The sequence below is a fragment of the Ctenopharyngodon idella genome, chromosome 13 (assembly GCF_019924925.1).
Source record: "Ctenopharyngodon idella isolate HZGC_01 chromosome 13, HZGC01, whole genome shotgun sequence".
Lineage (NCBI taxonomy): Eukaryota > Metazoa > Chordata > Actinopteri > Cypriniformes > Xenocyprididae > Ctenopharyngodon > Ctenopharyngodon idella.
The window spans coordinates 27,438,514-27,463,578 of NC_067232.1; the positions used below are offsets into that span (position 1 = coordinate 27,438,514).

Genomic DNA, 25,065 nt, shown 5'->3' on the forward strand with positions numbered 1-25,065 from the left:
GAAGTGGATCAAAAAAGTTAATCAAAGTTGTCCTAAAACCTTCTTCTTAGGACAATTTTGATGAAAAATGTTGACTACTGTATATATATTTCAGCTAACTACAAAAATTGACAGACAATGCAACTCACATCTGGACAAAACCATCTTAAGTAAAACAACATCTTTTATTCAGTAATACCATATATAATGCAATTGCATATCTTTGGCGAAAATAAATTTTATAAACATTTTATTAACAGAGGTTAGCGTACAAAAAACGAGGGGTTTGTCCGTCTGACAGACAGTAACAAACTGATACTGAGGTGGCAGCTGTCAGTGTTCAGAACAGAAGTCAGATTTATTTACATCATTCAATGCAGTCTCGACACGCTCAATATTATGCAGAAGACGACATGAGGAAAATATAATGAGACAAACACTGAACAGAAGAAGTCGCACCACCATAAACACATGGATGCTCTTCACACTCAGACGTTTCAGATTCATTCACAAGCATCGTCCGAGACACATCATCGGCACAGGCCTCGCGTATCTACGGTTCACAGTTGGCAAAAAGCTCTCACAGATGTAATTCAACCTCTGAGATTTGATTCACAGGAACATCTATGGAAACTGAGAATGGCGGAGTGAATATCGAGCGAGCAGTTGGTCACGTGGCAGTGTAGAGAAACAGTGGCAGTTTACAAAATTTATTTCAGGAATTGCAATTTCATAATACACTCATGTTAAATAGAAAATCAAAGACGTTACACTTGGGGTCAATATTTTCCCAGATTTCATCTTGCCTCATGGGTGAATCTCACGAATACATGTCCTGATCATATTTCCCAAAAAAGTATAAAAATGTATATAAAAGTGTGTGTGTGTTTTTAATTATATATATATATATATATATATATACACACACACACACATACATATACACACACACACATATGTATAAATGCATATGCAAGTTTTAAATGCATAATTTTGCATTAATGCATATTATATTATATATATATATATATATATATAATATATATATATTATATATATATATATAAATATATACACACACACACACATATATATATATATACACACACACACACACACACTTAAAACATGTATGTATACATGTATGTGTCTATACACAATAATGTATTTTTAAAAAAAATGTAACAATGATAATCCAGGGGAAAATGTGCATGGAAATATTGCCGAAATGCACAAGAAAACAAACTATATTGATAATCATAAAATAGGTTTAATTGTCTGTAAGTAAAATATAATTTCTTAAATTTCTACATTTTGATTTTGAGGTGAAATCAAGAAAAATGTTCTGGACATGTTTGGTGAGATTCGCCCTCACAGGTACTTGGCAGTTTTATTGGTTAATATTCAATACTTCATAACCTGATGCACAAAAATCAAGAAAAAAGAGAAAGGGTTAGTAAACCAGTCTTGGCAGTGATTAAATCATTCTTTGATATTTTGGCACGAGGAACAGAAACAGGTCTTGTAGACAGTCACACTGATGTTGTTTGCTACAGAAAGACAACAAAACATGGGCTCCAAATTAAATGAACAATTCAATAGCTCATTAAACGTGACCCTTTTGTTCTTCATTTTCAATTGTGGCGTCTTAATGAACTCGTCTAGGTGTCTTTGAGGCAGTGATTTACATGTTTTGGCACAGGTCATGCATTTCAAATGAGCTGCTGGGATTCTGGTTCGGTTGAGTTTTTTAGAGCACTAATTTCAGAGGGTCAAACGAGGCAAAACAACAAACGCGGAGCATACTTGGATTCTGGCTGCTGTATCCATGGCATAGATGCATACTGCCTCTACAAACATACAGCATGAATAAATATGAATATTTAAAACATCTGCTTTCATGTACCTGTGCTAACATGTTTTGTTTTTGTAAATGTGGCAGTAGTTTCTCATGAAAACGTGCGGATCATATTTCACCCCAAAATATAATTTTAAAAAAAGAAAGAAAATGCACAATATTGCACAAAAACAAAATGAAGCAGATCCCATTACTGTAATGAATTCAGATGTTAATTATTTGTGTCGTTTCTCATTCCTCAAAACATTTTTTAACTGTATTATGGTAACAAATACTGTAATATTAAATTAAAATCAGCATAAATTAGAGGCAATACAACAAATACTACCATGAAGAAGTATAAATACTTTACAATTTACATAATATATACATTTTTGTTTTCACATTACAGTAGTGAAAATAAATGAGATATTAAAAGGCATTTCATTATGTGCCTTTTTCCCCCAGAATTCTCTGCTGGCTCAATGTGGCATGCTGACATCAGTCATTTGGAGGGGAAATGTGCTTAAATTGTCAAGAAAAAAATACATTATTTCCTATTTTTGCTTTGATTTTGAGGTGAAATATGACCTTCTCTTGACAGGTTTCATGCATCTGTACATCTACACCCACAGTCTTGAACCTCCCAAAGTCTGCTGACTGCGTTAAAACACGCAACGGATGGGCACACACACACACACACACACACACACACACACACACACACACACACATATATATATATATATATAGAGGAAATATAGAGCTACACGGCTTCCGTTGTTTTTGCATAGGGTCTGGACAGAGGGAATCAAACAGCAAGCTCTGCCATGAAAGGCCGGTTTCAGTTCGCACACAAAAAACTGATCCAAACAGATCGCGGAGACCGAAGAGAGGCGCAAACGAAATAAACGAGGATGATGGGAAAATGTGTACTATTTATTCTGAGTCAATTCAGAGGACATTTAGGGCGGTTTTGTGTTTATTAATCCTCCCGGTGATGCTTGATCCTGTGTTGATATTCCAGATCAGGATTTGATTCCAGTCAGTCAGGCATTTCATTGTTTTTAACTTATAGGGTAAATCTCATGAAACATGTCACATGTTCAGGTCATAGTGCACCCCGAAACAAGAAAATCAAATAAGAAATAATATTCTTCATTTAAAAAAATTTACGCATTTAACATTTTCATAACAACCAAGCACATTTTTTCCTATAAACTTATTATTGTAAGCAAAAAAAATGAGTTTTCATATAATAATGGTTTCATATTAAAGGGTTGGTTCACTAAAAAAATGAAAATTCTGTCATTAATTACTCACCCTCATGTCGTTCCACACCCGTAAGACCTTCGTTCATCTTCAGAACACAAATTAAGATATTTTTGATGAAATCCGAGAGGTTTATGACTCGTCCATATCCAACACTTTCAAGGTCCAGAAAGGTACTAAAGACATCGTTAAAACAGTCATGTGACTGCAGTGGTTCAACTAATTTTAAGAAGTGACGAGAATACTTTTTGTGCACAAAAACAAAACAAAAATAATGACTTTATTCAACAATCTCTTCTGTGTCATTATCATTACACACAGTGAAGGCTTCCGTGTTTACGTCCGATTGCCGGCTCAGTATTGGCTAAAGCTGATCACGTGATCAGCACGACGCACGCATGTGGTGCTGACGCAGGAGCCGGCCAATAATGAGTCGCCGTTCTGACGTAGAACCTGAAGGCGCTGGACGTAAACAGCGTATGAGAATGACACAGAAGAGATTGTTGAATAAAGTCATTTTGTTTTGTTTTCGCACAAAAAGTATTCTCTCGCTTCATAACATTAAGGTTGAACCACTGCAGTCACATGACTGTTTTAACAATGTCTTTAGTAACTTTCTGGACTTTGAAAGTGTGTGGATGAGTCATATACCTCTCAGATTTCATCAAAAATATCTTAATTTGTGTTCTGAAGATGAACGAAGGTCTTACGGGTGTGGAACGACATGAGGGTGAGTAATTAATGACAGAAATTTCATTTTTGGGTGCAAAACAATTTATTTTTCTTTTTGATTCTGGAGTGAAGTGTGACCCTGATGTATTTTCATGAGATTTACCCCATAAATATCACGACTGATGGAGAAAAAAAGTCATCCGTTATCCATAAATCCTTTCTGCATGCCATCCGCAATGATATCCAGTGCCTCTGATGAAGAGAAAGAACTTAACGCCAGCCGCCTGATGATAATTATTGCATTTCTTTGTTGTGTACTTCAAAAACAAAACAAAAAACTGGGAACTCTTGACGTAATTCTCGTTTTCCATTTTCTGGAGCGCGTTCATAAAGTGGACGACGGGAGAGGTTAGTGCTTCGAACAACACGGACATGCACTCGTTCTCTGTAGAAACGCCACAGATTCACTTGGAAGAGTAGGACACTCACCTAAAGAGGAAGCATGCAAACGTTTAAGAGAAAACACATCAGTCTCTCCCTATCCAACTTCACTGAGAGAAATCCTGAACGGCTCCATTCGCGCTCCAAAGTCTCAGTATGGCTTCGTTCACCTCCGCGTGAAAGTCGCTATTGCCGTAGTTTGAGTCAGGGAGGGAAAATCTCTCATATAAAATGAAAAATGTAGATAAAAAAAACAAAACAAGAGAGAGGGTTTCCATGATGGGAGGCACAGTCACTGATACACAGTCTAGGGATTTTTCGGCTTCATTTTCGGTGCTTTTCCAGTTTTTTACTCTTGGCCGTTCGCTTAGAGAGATCCAGGCCGGAACGGATCCCGGCCAGGTGTAAGAGAGACCCGGCCGCCTCTTTCAACTCCTCGTCCAGTTCCGGTTTGGACTCGTGGCGGGCCCGTTTACCCGGAAGAGGGCACTTGACGGTGAGCGGGCGGCGAACGGGAAGCGAGGGCAGGCGTGAGTTCCTCTCCTCCTCCGAGTCCTCGTCGCTGTGGAAACCCTCGCTGCCGGCGCGGCGGCCCTGGCCGGAGTCGCAGCCTGCCTCGTCTAGGGATGACAGTGAGGACGAGGAGGACGAGGAAGAGCGAGACGAGCAGCGCTGGAAGGAGGAGCTGCTGTAGTTGTGGTCCTGCTTTGGGTCGCTGCTCACTAGGACCGAGTCCGGGCGTGAGAGGTCTATAGGGCTGTCCGGGTCACCTGTGGACCAAACCGCACCAATTATGACATGGACAGAACACTCGTAACGAATTTCTGACATCATCATTGAAATGTTATGTTTAAAGAAGATCAATTATGCCCTTTTTCAAAGTCTTGATGTTGTTTTTAGGCTCTACTAGGGTCTGTGTGATTGACAGGTTTCATGAGATTTAGACAAATTTTCCTCCTTTGAAGTGTCAATCTGTAAACTGCCGTTATGAAACGCGTCATCAAGTGCTTTCATCCGCCCGTCTTAATGAAGCCCTCTTATGATGGTTTATTCTGCTATGGGTGATTAAGGCTCATTAGAGGTAGAGAACACTACAGTGACACGCTTAACGAGGATAAAGACGTGTGAAGGAAGTGCAATGCTGCACTAATTACCAGCAAGAGCTTTTAGTCATTACACAGACATATTTGCAAAACCATCCCCATAAATAAAGACGCAAACGTGCCTTTATGGATGAACCTGAACTAGATACTAACTGAACATGAGACACTGGAGCAGAACGTCAGACTCAGATACAGACAGACAGATAGATAGAACGATTGATCGATCAATAGATAGAGAGATAGATGGAACAATATATGGAATGGTAGATGGAATGATACATGGAACAAGAAATGGAACGATGGAATGGTCAATAGAACGAACAGCAGAACGAAGGATAGAACGAATGACAAAACGATCAGTGATAGAGTGATGAATAGAGCAATAGACAGGAATGATAGATGTAATGATAGATGGAACGACAGATGGAACAAACTGCAGAACGAAGGATAGAACGAAAGAACAATGTATAGAACGAACGATAGATAGAACGATAGAACAATAGATACACAGACAGACAGAATGGTAGAAAGGATAGAACGAACGATAGAATGACAGAATGATAGATAGATAGATAGATAGATAGAACAAACTGCAGAACGAAGGATAGAAGGAACGACAAAGAAAGAACGATAGAACGATCAATAGAACGAAAGATAGAACGAACGATAGATAGACAGAACGATGGAATGATAAACATAACATTGGAACAAATGATAGAACGATAGAACGAACGGCAGAACGAAGGATAGAATGAAAGAACGACAGAACAAACAACAGAACGAACGATAGAACGAATGATAGAATGATCAGTGATAGAACAAATGATAGAAAGAAAGATAGAACAATCAGTGATAGAACGAAAGAACGATGGATAGATCGATAGAATGATAGAAAGATGGATAGAACAACAGAACGAACGATAGATAGATCGATAGAATGGTAGAAAGATGGATAGAACGAATGACAACAATAAATAGATAGAACGTTAGAACGAATGATAGAACAATCGATAGATAAAACGATAGCTAGACAGAACGAACGATAGATCGAGATGGATGGAACGATAGACAGACAGAATGATAGACAGAACGAACGTTAGAACAAACGATCGATTGATAGAACGATCGATCGAACAATAGATAGAACGAAGGAACAGAATGAACGATAGAATGATAGAAAGATGGATAGAACGAATGATAGAACAATAGATAGTCAGATAGAATGATAGACAGAATGTTAGAACGAACGATAGATAGAGATGGATGGAACGACAGACAGACAGATAAAATGATAGACAGAACGAACATTAGAACAAACGATCGATTGATAGAATGATCGAACGACAGAACGAAGGAACAGAATGAACGATAGAATGATAGAAAGATGGATAGAACAAATGAGAATAGATAGAATGATAGACAGAACGTTAGAACGAACGATAGAATGAATGATAGAACAATAGATAGAATGATAGACAGAACATTAGAACGAACGATAGATCGACAGATAGAGATGGAACGACAGACAGACATATAGAATGATAGACAGAACGAACATTAGAACAAACAATCGATTGATAGAACGATTGATAGAACGATCAATAGAACGATAGATCGATCGATAGATAGATAGATAGATAGATAGATAGATAGATAGAACAGACGGATGGATGGTGAGGTAGGCAGAACATCAGATAACATGTTCTACAGAACATTAGAAAAGATTATTGATGGTCAGGATGTCAGATTGACGGAGGTCTTCTCTTACAGGGGTCACTGTGGTGTCCGGGGGCAGAGTTTAACAGCATCATAGCAGTCGCGGCATCAATGTCAGACTCTGTAAAAGACACGAGACACACAGCGGTCAGAGCACTGCTCAGTGTTAGTGTGTGAGAGAAAGTCTACGGAGGGAAATCAAGGGGCTGGAGTTTCTGTTTCCATGCAACCCTTCAGAAGCTTTGAATTATTCATTACTAACCAGACAGAGGAGAGAGTGAACACTGCCACCATACTCAAGGTGACAGAGAAAGAGAGAGAGAATGCTTTATAAAGATAAATAATGAAAACAGTCCAGCCTACATCGAAAAAAAACATCATTCACAGAGTTCTCATACTTTCTGACCAATGAATTTCCTTGCTTATGACACTCCTCGAGCAGGATGGATTCTGATGTAAATGTTTTTAATTTTGACTTGGAAATGGCTCACCTTTCAGAGAGCAGTCCTGAAGGAAGAGGTGACGTGCGGGTGAGAAGGCACTGTCAGACAGACGAAAGACAGAGAGACAGACATAAATCAGTTTCACTTCGACTTGAGCTCCGAATGACAACTTAAAGGGGACCTATTATGCCCTTTTTCAAAGTCTACTTCAATAGGTTTTTATGCTTGAATGTTCAAAAAACACATTATTTTCCCCATATTGTACACTGCTGCAGCTCCTCTCTTCCCAGTCTGTCAGTAACACTCTATAGTTCCTGTCTCGCTGCTTATGTTCATGCTGTCAGCCCAAATCCCATTATTTGTGTATCCGATTAGAATCTGATCTAAATTATTGACTGTCCACACTGAGTATCACAACTGTTCAGATCTGATTTGTGAGTCCCGTGGCGCTCTTGTTTTCTGGAATATCTGCATTGGTTTCTTTTGCAAAGATGTTGCGCTGGTAGGTATTCGCCAAAAACAACCGCAATATGGAGGGGTTTGCAATACAGATGATGTCTTATGGTCAGACTAAAACTGATTTCCGGAAATGCAATTTGAAAATGATTTCAAACCACATATGAACATAAAAAAAAAAATAATAAAATAAAATAAATTAAAAAAAGAAAAAAAAAAAGAAAAAAAAGAAAAGAAAATAACATTTCATGTGGTTTTTTTTTGGCATTCATATTTGCTAAATATAATCGGATTCCAATCGGATGTGCACAAAATTAGACAGTCTGAACGAGGCTTACGAAGGGATTCCGACGATAGTGTTCCTCTGTGCAGTTATTGATATAGTAGTGATGTGGATTCTGCTATTCTATTACATTTAAAATTATTTTTGTAACTATATCTTTTTCTTTATCGTTAAAGTCATCGTCCTTGGTGTGAACAAGCTATACGCCAAGTTTGTTTGATTTTACGGAGCCTCCCCATGACATGCAGAAAAAAAAAAAAAAAAAAAAAAAAAAATAGGCTAAATCATGCGCATGATTTAGCAAATCGAGGGAACGAAGTAGAAAATCGTGCGAACAATTTAGCAAATCGAGGGAACGAATATAGTAATTGTGTGTACAATTTAGCAAATCAAGGGAACAAAATAGTAAATCGTGCGCATGATTTAGCAAATCGAACAAATTAGTAAATCGTGCACGAGTTAGCAATCGAGGAACGCATATGAAATAGTGCGAACGATTTAGCAAATCGAAGGAACGAAATAGTAAATGGTGTGCACGATTTAGCAAATCGAGGGAACGAAATAGTAAATCGTGCCAACGTTTTTGCAAATCAAGGGAACGAAATAGTAAATATTGCTCACGATTTAGCAAATCGAGGGAACGAAATAGTAAATCGTGCACGAGTTAGCAAATCGAGGGAACGAAATAGTAAATAGTGCGAACGATTTAGCAAATCGAAGGAACGAAATAGTAAATAGTGCGAACGATTTAGCAAATCGAAGGAACGAAATAGTAAATGGTGTGCACGATTTAGCAAATCGAGGGAACGAAATAGTAAATCGTGCGAACGATTTAGCAAATCGAAGGAACGAAATAGTAAATAGTGCGAACGATTTAGCAAATCGAAGGAACGAAATAGTAAATGGTGTGCACGATTTAGCAAATCGAGGGAACGAAATAGTAAATGGTGTGCACGATTTAGCAAATCGAGGGAACGAAATAGTAAATCGTGCGAACGATTTAGCAAATCGAAGGAACGAAATAGTAAATGGTGTGCACGATTTAGCAAATCGAGGGAACGAAATAGTAAATCGTGCGAACGATTTAGCAAATCGAAGGAACGAAATAGTAAATAGTGCGAACGATTTAGCAAATCGAAGGAACGAAATAGTAAATGGTGTGCACGATTTAGCAAATCGAGGGAACGAAATAGTAAATGTGCGAACGATTTAGCAAATGCGAAGGAACGAAATAGTAAATAGTGCGAACGATTTAGCAAATCGAAGGAACGAAATAGTAAATGGTGTGCACGATTTAGCAAATCGAGGGAACGAAATAGTAAATCGTGCCAACGTTTTAGCAAATCGAGGGAACGAAATAGTAAATAGTGTGAACGATTTAGCAAACTGAGGGAACGAAATAGTAAATCGTGCACACGATTTAGCAAATCGAGGGAACGAAATAGTAAATAGTGTGAACGATTTAGCAAATCGAGGGAACGGAATAGTAAATTGCGCACATGATTTAGCAAATCGAGGGAACGAAATAGTAAATGGTGTGCACGATTTAGCAAATCGAGGGAACGAAATAGTAAATCGTGCCAACGTTTTAGCAAATCGAGGGAACGAAATAGTAAATAGTGTGAACGATTTAGCAAATTGAGGGAACGAAATAGTAAATCGTGCACACGATTTAGCAAATCGAGGGAACGAAATAGTAAATAGTGTGAACGATTTAGCAAATCGAGGGAACGGAATAGTAAATTGCGCACATGATTTAGCAAATCGAGGGAACGAAATAGTAAATAGTGTGAACGATTTAGCAAATCGAGGGAACGAAATAGTAAATAGTGTGAGCGATTTAGCAAATCGAGGGAACGAAATAGTAAATAGTGTGAACGATTTAGCAAATCGAGGGAACGGAATAGTAAATTGCGCACATGATTTAGCAAATCGAGGGAACGAAATAGTAAATAGTGTGAACGATTTAGCAAATCGAGGGAACGAAATAGTAAATCGTGCACACGATTTAGCAAATCGAGGGAACGAAATAGTAAATAGTGTGAACGATTTAGCAAATCGAGGGAACGGAATAGTAAATTGCGCACATGATTTAGCAAATCGAGGGAACAAATTAGTAAATTGTGCAAACGATTTAGCAAATTGAGGGAACGAATTAGTAAATATTTGCTAAATTGTTCGCACTTCTTACTATTTCGTTCCCTCAATTTGCTAAATCGTTCGCACGATTTACAATTTCGTTCCCTCAATTTGCCAAATCATGTGCACGATTTACTATTTAGTTTCTTCAATTTGCTAAATCGTTCACACGATTTACTATTTCATTCCCTCGATTTGCTAAATCGTTCGCACGATTTACTATTTCGTTCCCTCGATTTGCTAAATCGTGCTCATGATTTACTATTTCGTTCCCTCGATTTGCTAGGAACTAAATCGAAGGAACTAAATAGTAAATTGCGCACATGATTTAGCAAATCGAGGGAACGAAATAGTAAATCGTGCACACGATTTAGCAAATCGAGGGAACGAAATAGTAAATAGTGCGCACAAATTTCGTTTTTTTCCCCCTGCATGTCATGTGTGGGGCTACACAAGTTTTTAACATCTACAGTAATTTAATTCAGCATCTTTATGCCATTTTGGAACAGTCAGGCGTCATTTAAATGACCGTAGTGGTCAACTCACACGCCATTTTTGTAATTAAAACTATTTTATATCAGATGGGGCCCAACAAAAACAGTAACTGAATATCAACTGAACGTGTGTGCTGACATACTGCATCAGGTGCTTATACAGATTGTAGTTTTATGCAGGTTTGTTTGGCAACTTTCTAGCCAGAGTGAGTTGTTGGTGATTTTTTTTTTTTCCTTCAATGGAAATGTATGGAACAGGATCGGTTTAGGTGGACGGGCTCATCCCACACATTTCCACTGAACAACAGTGTGCATCTTGAGTCTACTTAGTTTGTACAATAGTAAATGTGTGTGTTACCTGGGTGGGGACGCAGGGGGTGTGCAGAAGGAGTGGGCTGTGGGAAAGTGCTGTTTCTTCAGGGCTTGGATCAGATTGGGTCTGTATTCAGGGTCCACACACCACAGAGAACCCTTGCCATTAACCTACCAGAACCACACCAACACACACAGTTAGATGAGCAAATACTCAGAGACAGAAGGTGACTTCAGCACATCTGAAGTAAACTGTAAAAAGCGCACGCTGACTGGAACCACAAAGTCCAATCTGATTGGTTAACTACTGCTCATGATCTCAAAGACATACAGTAGATTCCATTTTTATGACTGGATTCTGTCCGCATTATGGAAATATATCCTGCTTAAAAACCAAACTGTCAATATAAGCCACAGCCATTATCCTGCAGTTTGAGGGCGTCAGAAAATGGCAGGTGTGCAAGAAACACCATTTTTATGTAGCAGCCCATTTCACTCCAAACAGAAAGAAAACGACACAACAGGCCGACACTTTTACAGCAGCCCGGTGAGAGACACTCACTGCTGAACAGTGTCTTAATGTGATCATCTAAGCATGTGATTGGCAATATAGACCCTGCTGGGAGTTTACGAGCAGCGGTTAAAAGCGCCCGATAAACATCAGAATGTGGTTGTAAATGACATAAAGGGTGTTTATGACAGGATCTGATCCATGAGTTCTCATAATTACTGTATCAGTTAATTATTACTGCACTCAAAAGGATGGATTTTGTTGGAAATCAAGTGTGTTAAAAGTAGAAAACCCTCAACTTTTACATCTGAGATTGATCAGTGATGGAAAACAGTCTCAATCTGGCAAGCAGCAAAATAATGCACAAAGACATCACAAATTCAAAAGAAAAAATTAAGAAATTATATTTTGAATAAAGAAAATGAAGCTTACAGTATGTATATATATATATATATATATATATATTTATTTATTTACACGCACACAGAGAGAGAGAGAAACACAGAGGAATAGGTAGGAGGAGGAGGGCTATAACCTTGACTCAGATTACCAGCCTGCTCATAAACAGGAAGGAGGAAACGTTGTCATGGCAACCCGAAACCAGGCAGTGTCATCTGAAACCTCGGTCTCTCTCTTTGCGTGTCTGTCTGACGGATGGCCTCTCACTGGGAGTCTCTCGCCGCTGACCTCTCCCGGGTCGAGAAAAGACCATTTCACAGCCGGCCACTTACACACAATCTCTCTCTCGCTGCCATTAGTAAACATTACGGCGTCAGGAAATTACACTGACCGTATAGTCAGAGGAGGACGGACACAAAGCAGTTTGAGAGCATTAGGACAAAGAAAAACAAAAAGCTGCGGCCTAATGGTCAGTGCACACACGTTAAGCTGTGGTGCTCATGTGGGCGACAAGTTCAAACCTAGCTTGCAACATACATTTACAGATCTTCTCTCTACGCTCCTCTAAATAAAAAGTGGCAAAGATAAAATAAAATGTTTGACCCAACCTGCTGGGTAGTTTTATTTAACTCTACTATTGCTTAAAAATGACTATATGTCTGGCTTAAAATGAACCTAAAATATGTTGGAAATTAAAAATCAGACACATAATTACTAGAGGCAACAATAATAATCAAAAGGTGAACATTAATTAATAAGCAATTTAATAAATGTTTATTGTTTAATTATTATTTATTAAACTTCTTAATAAATGTTCATTTATTAGACATATTAATAAATGCTAATTGAGTTCATTTTAAGCAAGCAATCATTTTTAAACAATAGTTGAGTTAAATAAAACTACCCAGCAAGTTGGGCAAACATTTAACCCAACTTGGGTTATTTTTAACCCAGCATTCTTTAGGAGTGTAGAAGTGTTGTGTTTGGCTCAGAGTGTGTGTGGTGATCTCTGTGCTGAGATAAGCTGCTGTCAGAGTGTGTTTGCTCTCAGTGACCTTGACTGGATTCCCCAGCTCTTTTTCTCACCGGAGCGAAGAAATCCTCAAAACTTACGCTCGCTACAACCGCTGCACCACAGTCACAGCTCAGACTACAGCCCAGTGCTACTTTAGTATCATTAAGGATTAGTTCACTTCAGAATTAAAATTTCCTGATAGTTTACTCACCCTCATGTCATCCAAGATGTTCATGTCTTTCTTTCTTCAGTCGAAAAGAAATGAAGGTTTTTGAGGAAAACGTTCCAGGATTTTTCTCCATATAGTGGACTTCACTGGGGTTCAACGGGTCCAAATGTCAGTTACAGTGCAGCTTCAAAGAGCTCTACATGATCCCAGATGAGGGATAAGAGTCTTATCTAGAGAAACAATCGGTCATTTCTAAAAAAAACAATTATAATTATATACTTTTTAACCACTCTGCGATGCGCCACGCATGGCGTAATCACGTTGGAAAGGTCACGCGGGACTTCAAAATCGTCCGACATTGTTGTTTTACTTATTTTGTAAAGGCCGTTTGACTTAGTCTTTGCACGTTCACTTTGTAAACACTGGATCGGTACTTTCGGCTACGTCACGCGTGACCTTTCCAACGTGATTACGTCATGTGTGGCGTATCGCAGAGTGGTTAAAAAGTATATAATTTTTATTTTGTTTTTAGACAATGACTGATGGTTTCTCTAGATTAGACTCTTATTCCTCGTCTGGGATCATGTAGAGCTCTTTGAAGCTGCACTGAAACTGACATTTGGACCTTCAACCCGTTGAACCCCAGTGAAGTCCACTATATGGAGAAAAACCCTGGAACGTTTTCCTCAAAAACCTTCATTTCTTTTCGACTGAAGAAAGAAAGACATGAACATCTTGGATGACATGGGGGTGAGTAACTCATCAGGAAATTTTCATTCTGAAGTGAGCTAATCCTTTAAACACAAACACTACAACACTAAAACAGTTAAGTTTTTGTCTTTTTGTTCAATTTTCAAAAACTTTTTTGCTTCAAATCAAAGTTTGTAGTATTATGATTCACCTCGTAGATTTTTGGTTTGGTTCAAAGCTTATAACACTTTCACAAAGACTTCTTTGAAATCCCTATGGGAGAAATGAATGAAAAAAGACTTCCGGAACCAACACTGCTGAAAAAGTGGGCGGGCACTAATGCACTCTTTTAGAATGTTCAGTGCATCACATGATCAACTGCTAAATTTAAATGCATGTTCACACTTTGGCTGGCACTGAGCCAGAGACGGATGTGCTCAGAGCTTGCTGCATATCACAACTATTCAGTGTTTTCAACAACATAAAGTATATTTTAGGTTTCAGACATTTAAATACAAGTACTAGCAAAAAAATTAGCTAGTTTGTAAAGTACATACTGATGTCTATGGAAACGGCAATAATAATCCCTTTAGCCTCAGGAGTGTTAGTTAAATGACTCAATCACACAACTAACTAGTTTGCTTTGCTATGCTCACCTTCCCAAGGCTCCTCTCCACCTTGCGGAAGCACTTGTTGAGGGAGAGGTTGTGCCGCACCGAGTTCTTCCAGCCAGTAGGGGCGCTGGAGAAGTAGGGAAAGTGCTCCAGAATCCAGCCGTAGATGTCCTTCACCGGCAGCGACTTGCTGGGCGACTGTTCGATGGCCATGTATATGAGCAGAGAGAAGGAAAACGGCGGCTTTGACTTTACAGACTCTCCGCCATGGGATGCCGCCGAGGAGATGACGGAGCTGCCGTGGTTGCCCTCGATATCGAAGAGCGGACTGGGCCTGGACTGGGCCTCGGGGCCTCCCAGCGTGAAGTTCTGGAGCAGGTTCTCGTGGAGCCAGTTGAGGTTGGTGAGTTCTTCGTCTCCTGAGCTGGAGCTGCGGTCCAAGCTGGTGGCGAGAGGGCTGGCGGCGCACTCGGCCTCGGGCAACGTCCCACAAACCCCGCGCAGGTCCGTCCGCTCCGCCAGCACGCCCGGGGATTCTGCTTTCTTATCCGGCGACATCCCGATGATTGGACCCATTAAATCAAGGACGTCTTCTGAGGAGAGAAATAAAATAAAAAAAATTAAAAAAAAAAGTACGAATGGCTGCACAAAAGTAGTAATCTGGTAGCAATCATTTAAACCTATTCGAAAACTTTCAAATGTGACACTGGACCACAAAACCAGTCATAAGGTAAATTTTTTGAAACTGAGATTTATACATCATCTGAAAGCTGAATAAATAAGCTTTTCATTGATGTATGGTTTGTTAGGATAGGACAATATTTGAAAATCTGGAATCTGAGGGTGCAAAAAAAAATATAAATATTCAGAAAATTGTTTTTCAAATGAAGCCCTTAGCAATGCATATCCACTCACAAAAATACATTTTTGATATATTTACAGTAGGAAATTTACAAAATATCTTCATGGAACATGATCTTTACTTAATATCCTAATGATTTTTGGCATAAAAGAAAAATAGATAATTTTGAACCATACAGTGTATTGTTGGCTATTGCTACAAATATACCCGTGCGACTTATGCCAAATGCATTTATAAAAAAAATTTTTTTTTAAATCATATTACATTCAAACTCGTGCAAACAGTGATAAATCAATTCAAGTATGACCAAAAAATAGGATTGGGAAGAAAACTCTATTGACAATTAGACCCCACAGATCATTTATTATAGCTTGTCAAACTTGCCTCATTTGGGTGTGAGCAAAAACACGCCGTTTTTGTGTGTCCCTTTAAATGCAAATGAGCTGCTGCTCCCGGCCCCCTTTCCAGAAGAGGGCGGAGCTTTAACAGCTCAACAACAACAAAGCTGGAGAATCTCACACAGCCAAAATGAGGATTGTCAGTAACGGTGTTCAGCCTTACATTGTTCAAACCGGAGTCGACACTGATGGAGAGACTCAGGAAGAAGTTACAACTTTAAGGACGTTTCTGAATGGTTAGTGGATAAATTTATGTAGTTGCTGTGGAGTTGATTCAACTCATCCACTAGCATGTGCCGTCATGTTAATCTTTTGTGCAAATCCAGCATTGAATTGACCCTCGTTTGTGAAGCAGTCCGGCGTAAAATGACGGCATGTCAACAACACTCTACTACAACAACTCTTCCTCTTCTCTAAAGCAGCCCAACATGGCCTCATCCCCTTCGTTGTGTGTTCTCGGGGGCAGGTTTATGTAAATGTTAGGGTTTGTGATGTCACCAACACAAAAAGAAGCTCGACCAGCCGTTTTTGGTAGTCTAAAGTGATTTCTGTAAAAGAAAATATCTCCCTTTGCATTGAACTTTGAGTGTCGTAACTTTGCAGATGTTGTTTATGCTCAAACAGCAACATTACACACTAACTAAAGTTAAAAAGTGAAATCATAATCAAGGACCCCTTTAATAATTGGACGCCTTTTTACAACCATTTTTTAAGAGGACAAGCTCTAGGCTAAAATTCTTGCTACATTTTCTTCTCTAATCTCCCTCATTCCCATCCAATAATCTCTCTTTTTGAGAAATCTCTCTGAGAAAGCCTCGTCTGCTGGTATTCTCGCAGTCGTTCAGCAGTCGCAGCTGAAGGAGCGGCTCTTGTGTCTGAGGGTTGTTGAGGTTTCTTGAGAGTGTCTGAGATGACCCGGTCTCATTCTCATCTCCGCCCACCTCCTTAAGCAGCTGCTAGTTATCCATCCACCAGAGCGCCAACCAGCCACGAGAAACCATCAGTGGCTACTGGCTGAGGAGAGAATGGGGAAGGAAAAAACACATCCAGAAAGCAGTGCGTCTCCGCTCATCCATTACCATGGAACGAGAGGTGACAGTGTTGCTTAGGCAACCTATTGCCTATAAAAGGCCGTGCAGAAGAGCATCGCTGCCGGTTATTTGCATTTGTATGAAACAGTTCAGTGGGAATTTTACTGAAAGCATGTTGAAATCGCTATCCATCTGGTTCGGACTGCAATAGTGTGGATGCTCTCGCTGTAATGACATCATGACATTCACGTTTCAACAAAAGCAAACAAAAAATATAAATAAATAAAATCCATCTGATCTGATCACATTTGTGTGGATGCTCTAATGCCCTTATGTCGCTGTAATGCCATCATATGGATTATGATTATGAGTTGATTATGATTTTACTTTTTTAACTTTAGTGTGTAATGTTGCTGTTTGATCATAAACAACATCTGCAAAGTTACGACACTCAAAGTTCAATGCAAAGGGAGATATTTTCTTTTACAGAAATCACTTTTTAAGGACTGGTAGGGACTACAACGAGCTTCTTCCCAGGTTGGTGACATCACAAACCCTAAAATTTACATAAACCCCGCCCCCGAGAACACACAACAAAGGAGGTGTGGCCACGTTGGGCTGCTTTAGAGAAGAGGAAGAGTTGTTGTAGTAGAGTGTTGTTGACATGCCGTCATTTTACACCGGACTGTTTCACAAACGAGGGTCAATTCAACACAAAAGATTAACATGACGGCAGTCAAGTCTCTCCATCAGTGTCACTCCGGTTTGACACCGTTACTGACAATCCTCATTTTGGCTGCGTGAGATTCTCCAGCTTTGTTGTTGTTGAGCGACCGAAGCGTGAGCTGTTAAAGCTCCGCCCTCTTCTGGAAAGGGGGCCGGGAACAGCAGCTCATTTGCATTTAAAGGGACACACACAAAAAAAATGGCGTGTTTTTGCTCACACCCAAATGGGGCAAATTTGCTATAATAAATGATCTGTGGGGTATTTTGAGCTGAAACTTCACAGACACATTCTGGAGACACCAGAGACTTATATTACATCTTTGTGAAAGGAGCATAATAGGTCCCCTTTAATTGTGTGCCAACTAATTTTACATTATATATATATATATATATATATATATATATATAAATAATTTTTTAAAAACAGTGATAAAATAGAAACTAAAATAACTGAAATAAAAATATTAAAAAAAATAAAGTAAATAAAATATACAAAAAAAAATAAAGATAAAATAAAACAAAAGCAAACAAAATAAATAAAATCCTTTTACATACACACACACTAATATATATATATAAATATATATATATAATAAAAACAAAAGGGAAAAAAATAAATACCCAAAATACACTAAAATAAAACTAAATAATAAAATTAAAATGAAATAACTAAAAATACATATTTAAAAATTAAAAACAAAAAACAAAAACTAGGGCTGGGTAAAAAAAAAAACAAAAAAAAAAAAAACGATTTCTCGATTTTAATCGATTAGTCTAGTCTGTTTTCAGTTGATGAATGAACAGAACATGTAATGTAGCGCGCGTCCCATCCGATAAATCGCAAAAATCTTTGTGCTTTGTTACTTTTGGTATGAAGCAAAGTCTCAGATTTCAAATGACGTCCATCTTATTATGAGATTCAAAAAATAAATACCGTTTTGGCGCTGTTTAATGTGTCGTGACAGATCGCTTTAGTGCCTCGGTTAAAGAGAAGCGGCAGCACGAGCGCATGTGAACATCCTCTCCTCCGCTTTAATACCAGTTACAGCGCGAAATAAACATGAATGAACATCTGAAGGTATGTTACAATATACAGTACAACTTACCGAAATCCGTATCATGTCTCGTGTAATAGCTCAGTGTTTCAACCTCAGAAAGACGTCAATAAAAACAGCTTGTAAACAATGTCACGTAACGTCACATTTACCTCAGAAAAACATATTCAGTGACCATAAACTCGTTAGTCAGCTAGAAAAGTGAACTCTAGAAAGCAGCATTCTGATAAATATAGCTATGCACCGTTACATATTCATTATAATGTTCTTCAATATTTAATGCATGTTTGAATAAATCAGTTATGATTTAAATGTTTATATTTCAAAAAAACGAATTGGAGTAGAAATATGATTATGTAATTCTAAACTTTATTATAAAAAAAACATAATTGAGTGTAATTTAAGTGTTTGTATATAAATAAGTAAATTTTAACCTTCAATATTATAGTAAAGTAGTACCAACTGACTCCCATGTGTAGTTTACAGCATTAGTTGAGAGATTTTTTTCCTCTAGAAAATTTGCCATTTAGTGTAAAAATAATCGATATCGAATTGAAATCGAATCGAATCGTGAAAATTGTCAATACCCAGCCCTAATAAAAACAAAATAAAATATAATTAAAAAAAAAAAAAAAAAGAAAAACAAATTAAAAACTATCAAATAAATAAAATAAAAAATAAAGATAAAATAAAACAAAAAGCAAACAAAATAAATAAATAAAATCCATCTGATCTGGATCACATTTGTGTGGATTCTCTAATGCCATTATGTCACTATAATGCCTTCATATGGATTCACGTTTCATGCTATTGTTTCAGATCATCATCAGTAATTGTGCTCCAACAGTTGGCACACCGTTAAGCCAAACCGCACAAATATATTTATGTAAAAGGGACAGATAAGCCCCAGCCGCGGCATTACGGCAGAAAGCGGGTCATTGGCGTCAAGCGAATTGGCAAATCCCCACCGTCTAGTCACACCACGCTCAATCCGTGCCCCCAATGTCACCATGACAACCGCGCTGTCAGTTCAATTAGGAGGGCGGATTAGACAGTGGATTGAATAAGAGCAGGGAAAGTCCATCCAGTTAAGCCATCAAATGGCATCACTCTCGCATGCATCATACGCGCGCCACTCGTACACTGACACCAGACGCTCTGCGGTGGGTGTGGGTGGTGTAGATCTCTCTCTGGAGAGGATGGAGGTTTTACTAGTGTTTTTAATGCTGAACTAGGTCAGACAGGACCAGACTGGTACGGGTCATGCATAAAACAACAACTTCAGAAGTGTTTCGAGAAGCGCGCAACACAGTTAGGTTAGTTTCAGATGCTAAATACTAAAACTTTCCGCTACAATAAAAAACAATCACAAATTGACCTTATATTTCCAGTGTGACAAATAAACTAAAAAAATATATATAAATCACAACATTGAACATATTTGTGACTCATTACTTACCAAAGATCATCAAAAGACTGTAATAATTCCAATTCATGAGCAAATGACTCTTATGAGCTGATTTTTTTTAGTGAATCAAAAACATACAGCGCAATCAGTACACTCCAATTCAAGAGCAAATGACTCTTATGAGCTGATTCTTTTCAGTGAATCAAAAACATACAGCACAATCAGTACAACCTAATTCAAGAGCAAATGACTCTTATGAGCTGATTCTTTTCAGTGAATCAAAAACATACAGCGCAATCAGTACACTCCAATTCAAGAACAAATGACTCTTATGAATGGTTCTTTTTAGTGAATCACAAACATACAGCGCAATCAGTACAACCCAATTCAAGAGCAAATGACTCTTATGAATGGTTCTTTTTAGTGAATCACAAACATACAGCGCAATCAGTACACTCCAATTCAAGAACAAATGACTCTTATGAATGGTTCTTTTTAGTGAATCACAAACATACAGCGCAATCAGTACACTCCAATTAAAGAACAAATGACTCTTATGAGCTGGTTCTTTTTAGTGAATCACAAACATACAGCGCAATCAGTACACTCCAATTCAAGAACAAATGACTCTTATGAATGCGCTGTATGTTTGTGATTCACTAAAAAGAACCATTCATAAGAGTCATTTGTTCTTGAATTGGAGTGTACTGATTGCGCTGTATGTTTGTGATTCACTAAAAAGAACCAATCAGTACAATCCAATTCACAAACAAACAACTCTTATGAGCTGATTCTTTTCAGTGAATCAAAAACATACAGCACAATCAGTACACTCTAATTCAAGAACAAATGACTCTTATGAATGGTTCTTTTTAGTGAATCAAAAACAGCGTTATCAGTATATTCCAATTCAAGAACAAATGACTGGTATGAGTCGGTTCTTGCAGAGAATCGTTCAAAAAGACCTAGTCTGCATCAGAAAATGCATACTTATCTACTATATAGTGGCTGAAAAACTGTATGTGACAAAAGTAGTATGTCCGAATTCACAGTACTCATAAAAGAGTACGCAAAAAGTACCCGGATGACCTACTATTTCTAAAAGGTGCATACGATGGACACTTTACTATCCCATGAGGCCGTGGGAGAGGATTTGTGAATGGCAATGAAGCGATGCAACTGATGCTGATAGGTCACATGACAATGACAAAATGGCGGATTATATACATACTATATAGAACTTTTAAAGGATTAGTTCACTTTCAAATAAAATTTTCCTGATAATTTACTCACCCCCATGTCATCCAAGATGTTCATGTCCTTCTTTCTTCAGTCGAAAAGAAATGAAGGTTTTTGATGAAAACAAAGAAAGGAGGACATGGACATCTTGGATGAAATGGGGGTGAGTAAATTATCAGGAAAATTTTATTTGAAAGTGAACTAATCCTTTAAGCGGTCGCAAAGTAATTACTTGTTCAAAATAAGAACCTACTAAAGAGAGTAAGCCAAGAGTTTGAACGAATCTTTCGCTGAATGAACTAAATGTGTCAGATCGTTTACTGAATCAACATCTGACTCTATTGCTGAAGTTACCATTAAAACTTAATGGAAATCAATGTTATTGTAATTATTAATAAATTATATTTTTACACAAAATAAATGAGAAACGTACATATAGTGAATGGCTGACAAGGACACAAGTAAATTCTTTAGGAAACACAAACTCAGAAATGAGCAAGAACTTGGAGCGTCAGAAAAACTTCAGGTCCAGAGAAGACACAAGATGATCTGATCAAAGGAGAACATGGAGAGACAACTGGAAAAGAGCTCGCGGAGAATGAGTGAGCAAATGAAAGGTTGAGAGGAGCGCCATGGAAACAGTAAAATTAATAAATAAGTCATAAGCAGTGCATGATGAATCATAACTCTCAGGAAAGTGGAGTTATCAGACATGTCAGGCAGCAACGGAACTGCCCGAATGCATTAAAGCGAAGCTTCCTCCCCAAAGCCCAAAACACAAACATGGAAATCTTCCTTCAAAAGGTTGGGGAAAGTCTGAGCCATGACACACAGCGTAGTGAACATGCTTGCAAAACTTTAAAAAAGAAAAGGAAAAAAAAAAAAAAAAAAAAAAAAAAAAAATGTTCTGAGGATACACATCCCAATTCTCAAAATAAATCTATGGGGAAAAAAAAAGAATTAAAAAATTGGGATGTGCGTGAGAATTGGGATGTGCTTCCTCAGAAAATATTTTTTCTTTTCTTTTCTTTTATTTTGAGAATGCACATCCCAATTCTCAAAATAAATCTTAGAAAGAAAAATATTTAAATCTTTTTATTAAAATTACAAATACTAAAAAAATACTATATTAAATGAAATAATAAAAAAGAACAAAATAAATAAAAACTTTAAAAATTAAATTAAATTAAAAAAATAATATAAAACAGAGCACTGAGGAATATATATATTATATATATATATATATATTTCCCCTCAGTGGTCTGTTTTTTTTATTATTATTTAATTTTTTTACATTTTTTCTCAAAATAATTCAACTCAATTCTCAAAATACATCGTAGAAAAATAAATAAAAAAATGTAAAAATAAAATATATGTTCTGAGAATGCACATCCCAATTCTTAAAAAAATTGAAAAAAAAAAAAAAAAAAAAAATAAAAACAATTTTGAAATAAAAAAATAAAATTACAAAATAAAAAATACTATATTTTTAAATAATAAATAATAAAACAGAACAAAAAAACAAAACAAAAAAAAAACTAAAACAAAATAAAAAACTTTAAAAAATGAAATAAAAAATAATATAAAACAACACTGAGGGAATAATAAATAAATAAAATGTGAAAAAAAGAACATTTTTTCTTTTCTTTTATGTATTTTTTTTTTTTTTTTTTTTTTTCTCTCTCTAAGATTTATTTGAGAATTGGGATGTGCAACCTCAGAATGTATTTTTTATTTTATTTTGAGGATGCACATCCCAATTCTCAAAATAAATCTTAGAATAAAAAAGAAAAATTAAAAAAAAATATAAGTAAATATATGTTCTGAGGATTCACATCCCAATTTTCAAAACAAATCTTAGAAAAAAAAAAAAAAAAATTAATTAAATTACAAAATAAACAAAATATATTAAAATAAAAATAAAAAAACTGAACAAAATAAAATGTCTAAAACCAAATAAATAAATAAAAACTTTAAAGAAGAAATAAAATTAATTTAAAACAGAACACTGAGAAATACAACGCAGCTCAGAGTCAAGACTGTGTGTGTGTGTGTGACGTTCAAGCATGCATAACGGTTCAGTTTACTAGACATGTTGATGTGACTCGTTGCCTTTACTGTGTTGTAATTGTGTAAGTACCCTTAACTCACCGGAGTCATTACCATACACACAAGACTGCTCCTGTTAACCCATTAACTTCAATCGCGCTCCGCTCTATAGCCTCTGGGTAGTTCATTAACCCCTATTAGCAACACAAACTCTGACCTACACCGAGCAGCATAGCCCTAATAATTCCCAGGTGCTGCTGGGTAGTAGCGGGGGAGCCGGTGGCCCATAAAAGCGCAGCACACTTCCTCTACGTTTGAGCACCGCTGTCGAGCAACAAGGGGAAGTGGTTTTTATGTGATTAGCTCATAGTCGATTATCATTGCCGTTGTGATTATCATAATTATCGGTGCTCTTATCAAGCGGCATCAAAGCGGCGGTCGGTAATGGCGCACTTGTGAGGGAGGGAGAGCGAGCGCTAATGAGGGATGGTTGTAGCGGGGAAGACGACACCGGGGTCTGATCACAGAGATGCCACCGGCTCATCTGCAAGTTAAAATTCCCATTCAATGCCAAGCCTTTCATTCATGAGAGAGGGAGGCAGGTGCCGGCGACGGGACCCTTTCAATCTCTTCCGTCTTAAAGCAGCAGCTTGTTTTCTGCAGTGATCATTTTTAAAATTGCAATTTTTTTTCTAACTATACATTCTTAAAAATAAAGGTTCCAAAAGGGTGTTTTCGCAGTGATGTCATAGAAGAAGCATTTTGGGTTCCTCAAAGAACCTGTCAGTCAACAGTTCCTAAAAAGAACTACTTTTTTCTTTAAAATCTAAAGAACATTTGTGGAATGGAAAGATTCCATGGATGTTAAAGATGTGGGATATTCCTGCATGATATTTCTGACTTGAGGCCATTACAAAGAAATCCGTTTTATTTTTCCTAAATTCCATTTTTTTTTTTTTTTCCAAATTCCGTTTTTTTTCCATTTGAATTTTTCTGGATTCTGTTCTTCTTCCGTTTTAATGTAATAGTTAAGTTAAATTGGAGTAATCAAAAAGCATGTCTAATTAATTGAAATCATAAAACTTATACAATTTAACAACAATTTATTAAAGGTTTAACAAAAATTACATTTTTTAGGCCCTATGAAATCTGCTTTATTTTTTTCTCAAATTCTGTTATATATTTTTTATCAAATTTGTTGTCTAGATTCTATTTTAATGGTTTACTTAAATTTTAACAATCAAAAAGCATGTCTAAATAATTGAATTCATAAAAATGAATAAAAAAAAATTGTTTTTATGAAATGTTTTGTTTTTATTTTTTCAGAAGTTCTGTGTAGTGTATTTTAAGTTTGTCTGGCAATCAAATGAAGGCATAAAACATTGATTTAATTTATCTTTTAATCATATGACATTAAACAAACTTTTTTTGTCAAACAAAGTGCTGCAAAACAGAGCTTTACAGTTAAAATGGAAAAATTGTGATTATTCCTTAAATTTAGATTTAATAGATTTAATAAATAGAATAATTTATTATTATTATTATTATTACTACATTATATAAATTCCATCTTATACAGTAAATTTCCGTTCTTATGACTGGATTCTGCGATTCCGTCTGCGTTTTTGCAAGTCAATGTAAAGTTTCTCCAGGAAATGCAAAAGTTCTGGTGATGGAAAAATATGAGATGGGAGGACAAATATTTCAATGCTTTTGCATTTTTCTCACAATAGTTTCTCGAGGAACTAACCA

General features: G+C 37.0%; 1 protein-coding gene across 2 annotated transcripts in view; it reads right to left on the reverse strand.

The window, feature by feature from the left end:
* Positions 1-3,773: 3,773 nt before the first annotated feature.
* foxn2a (forkhead box N2a) overlaps positions 3,774-25,065 on the reverse strand; it is a 65,800-nt gene continuing 44,508 nt past the window's right edge. Inside the window, exons 2-6 of one of the 2 annotated variants that reach the window (XM_051916769.1) lie at positions 14,588-15,138; positions 11,194-11,318; positions 7,512-7,561; positions 7,073-7,141; positions 3,774-4,971 (exon numbers count right to left, since the gene is read on the reverse strand). In XM_051916769.1, the coding sequence (XP_051772729.1) occupies positions 4,526-4,971; positions 7,073-7,141; positions 7,512-7,561; positions 11,194-11,318; positions 14,588-15,121 (1,224 nt within the window). In that variant the 5' untranslated portion in view covers positions 15,122-15,138 and the 3' untranslated portion in view covers positions 3,774-4,525. The remainder of the gene's footprint in view (positions 4,972-7,072; positions 7,142-7,511; positions 7,562-11,193; positions 11,319-14,587; positions 15,139-25,065) is intronic. The other variant, XM_051916768.1, reaches the window with a different exon arrangement.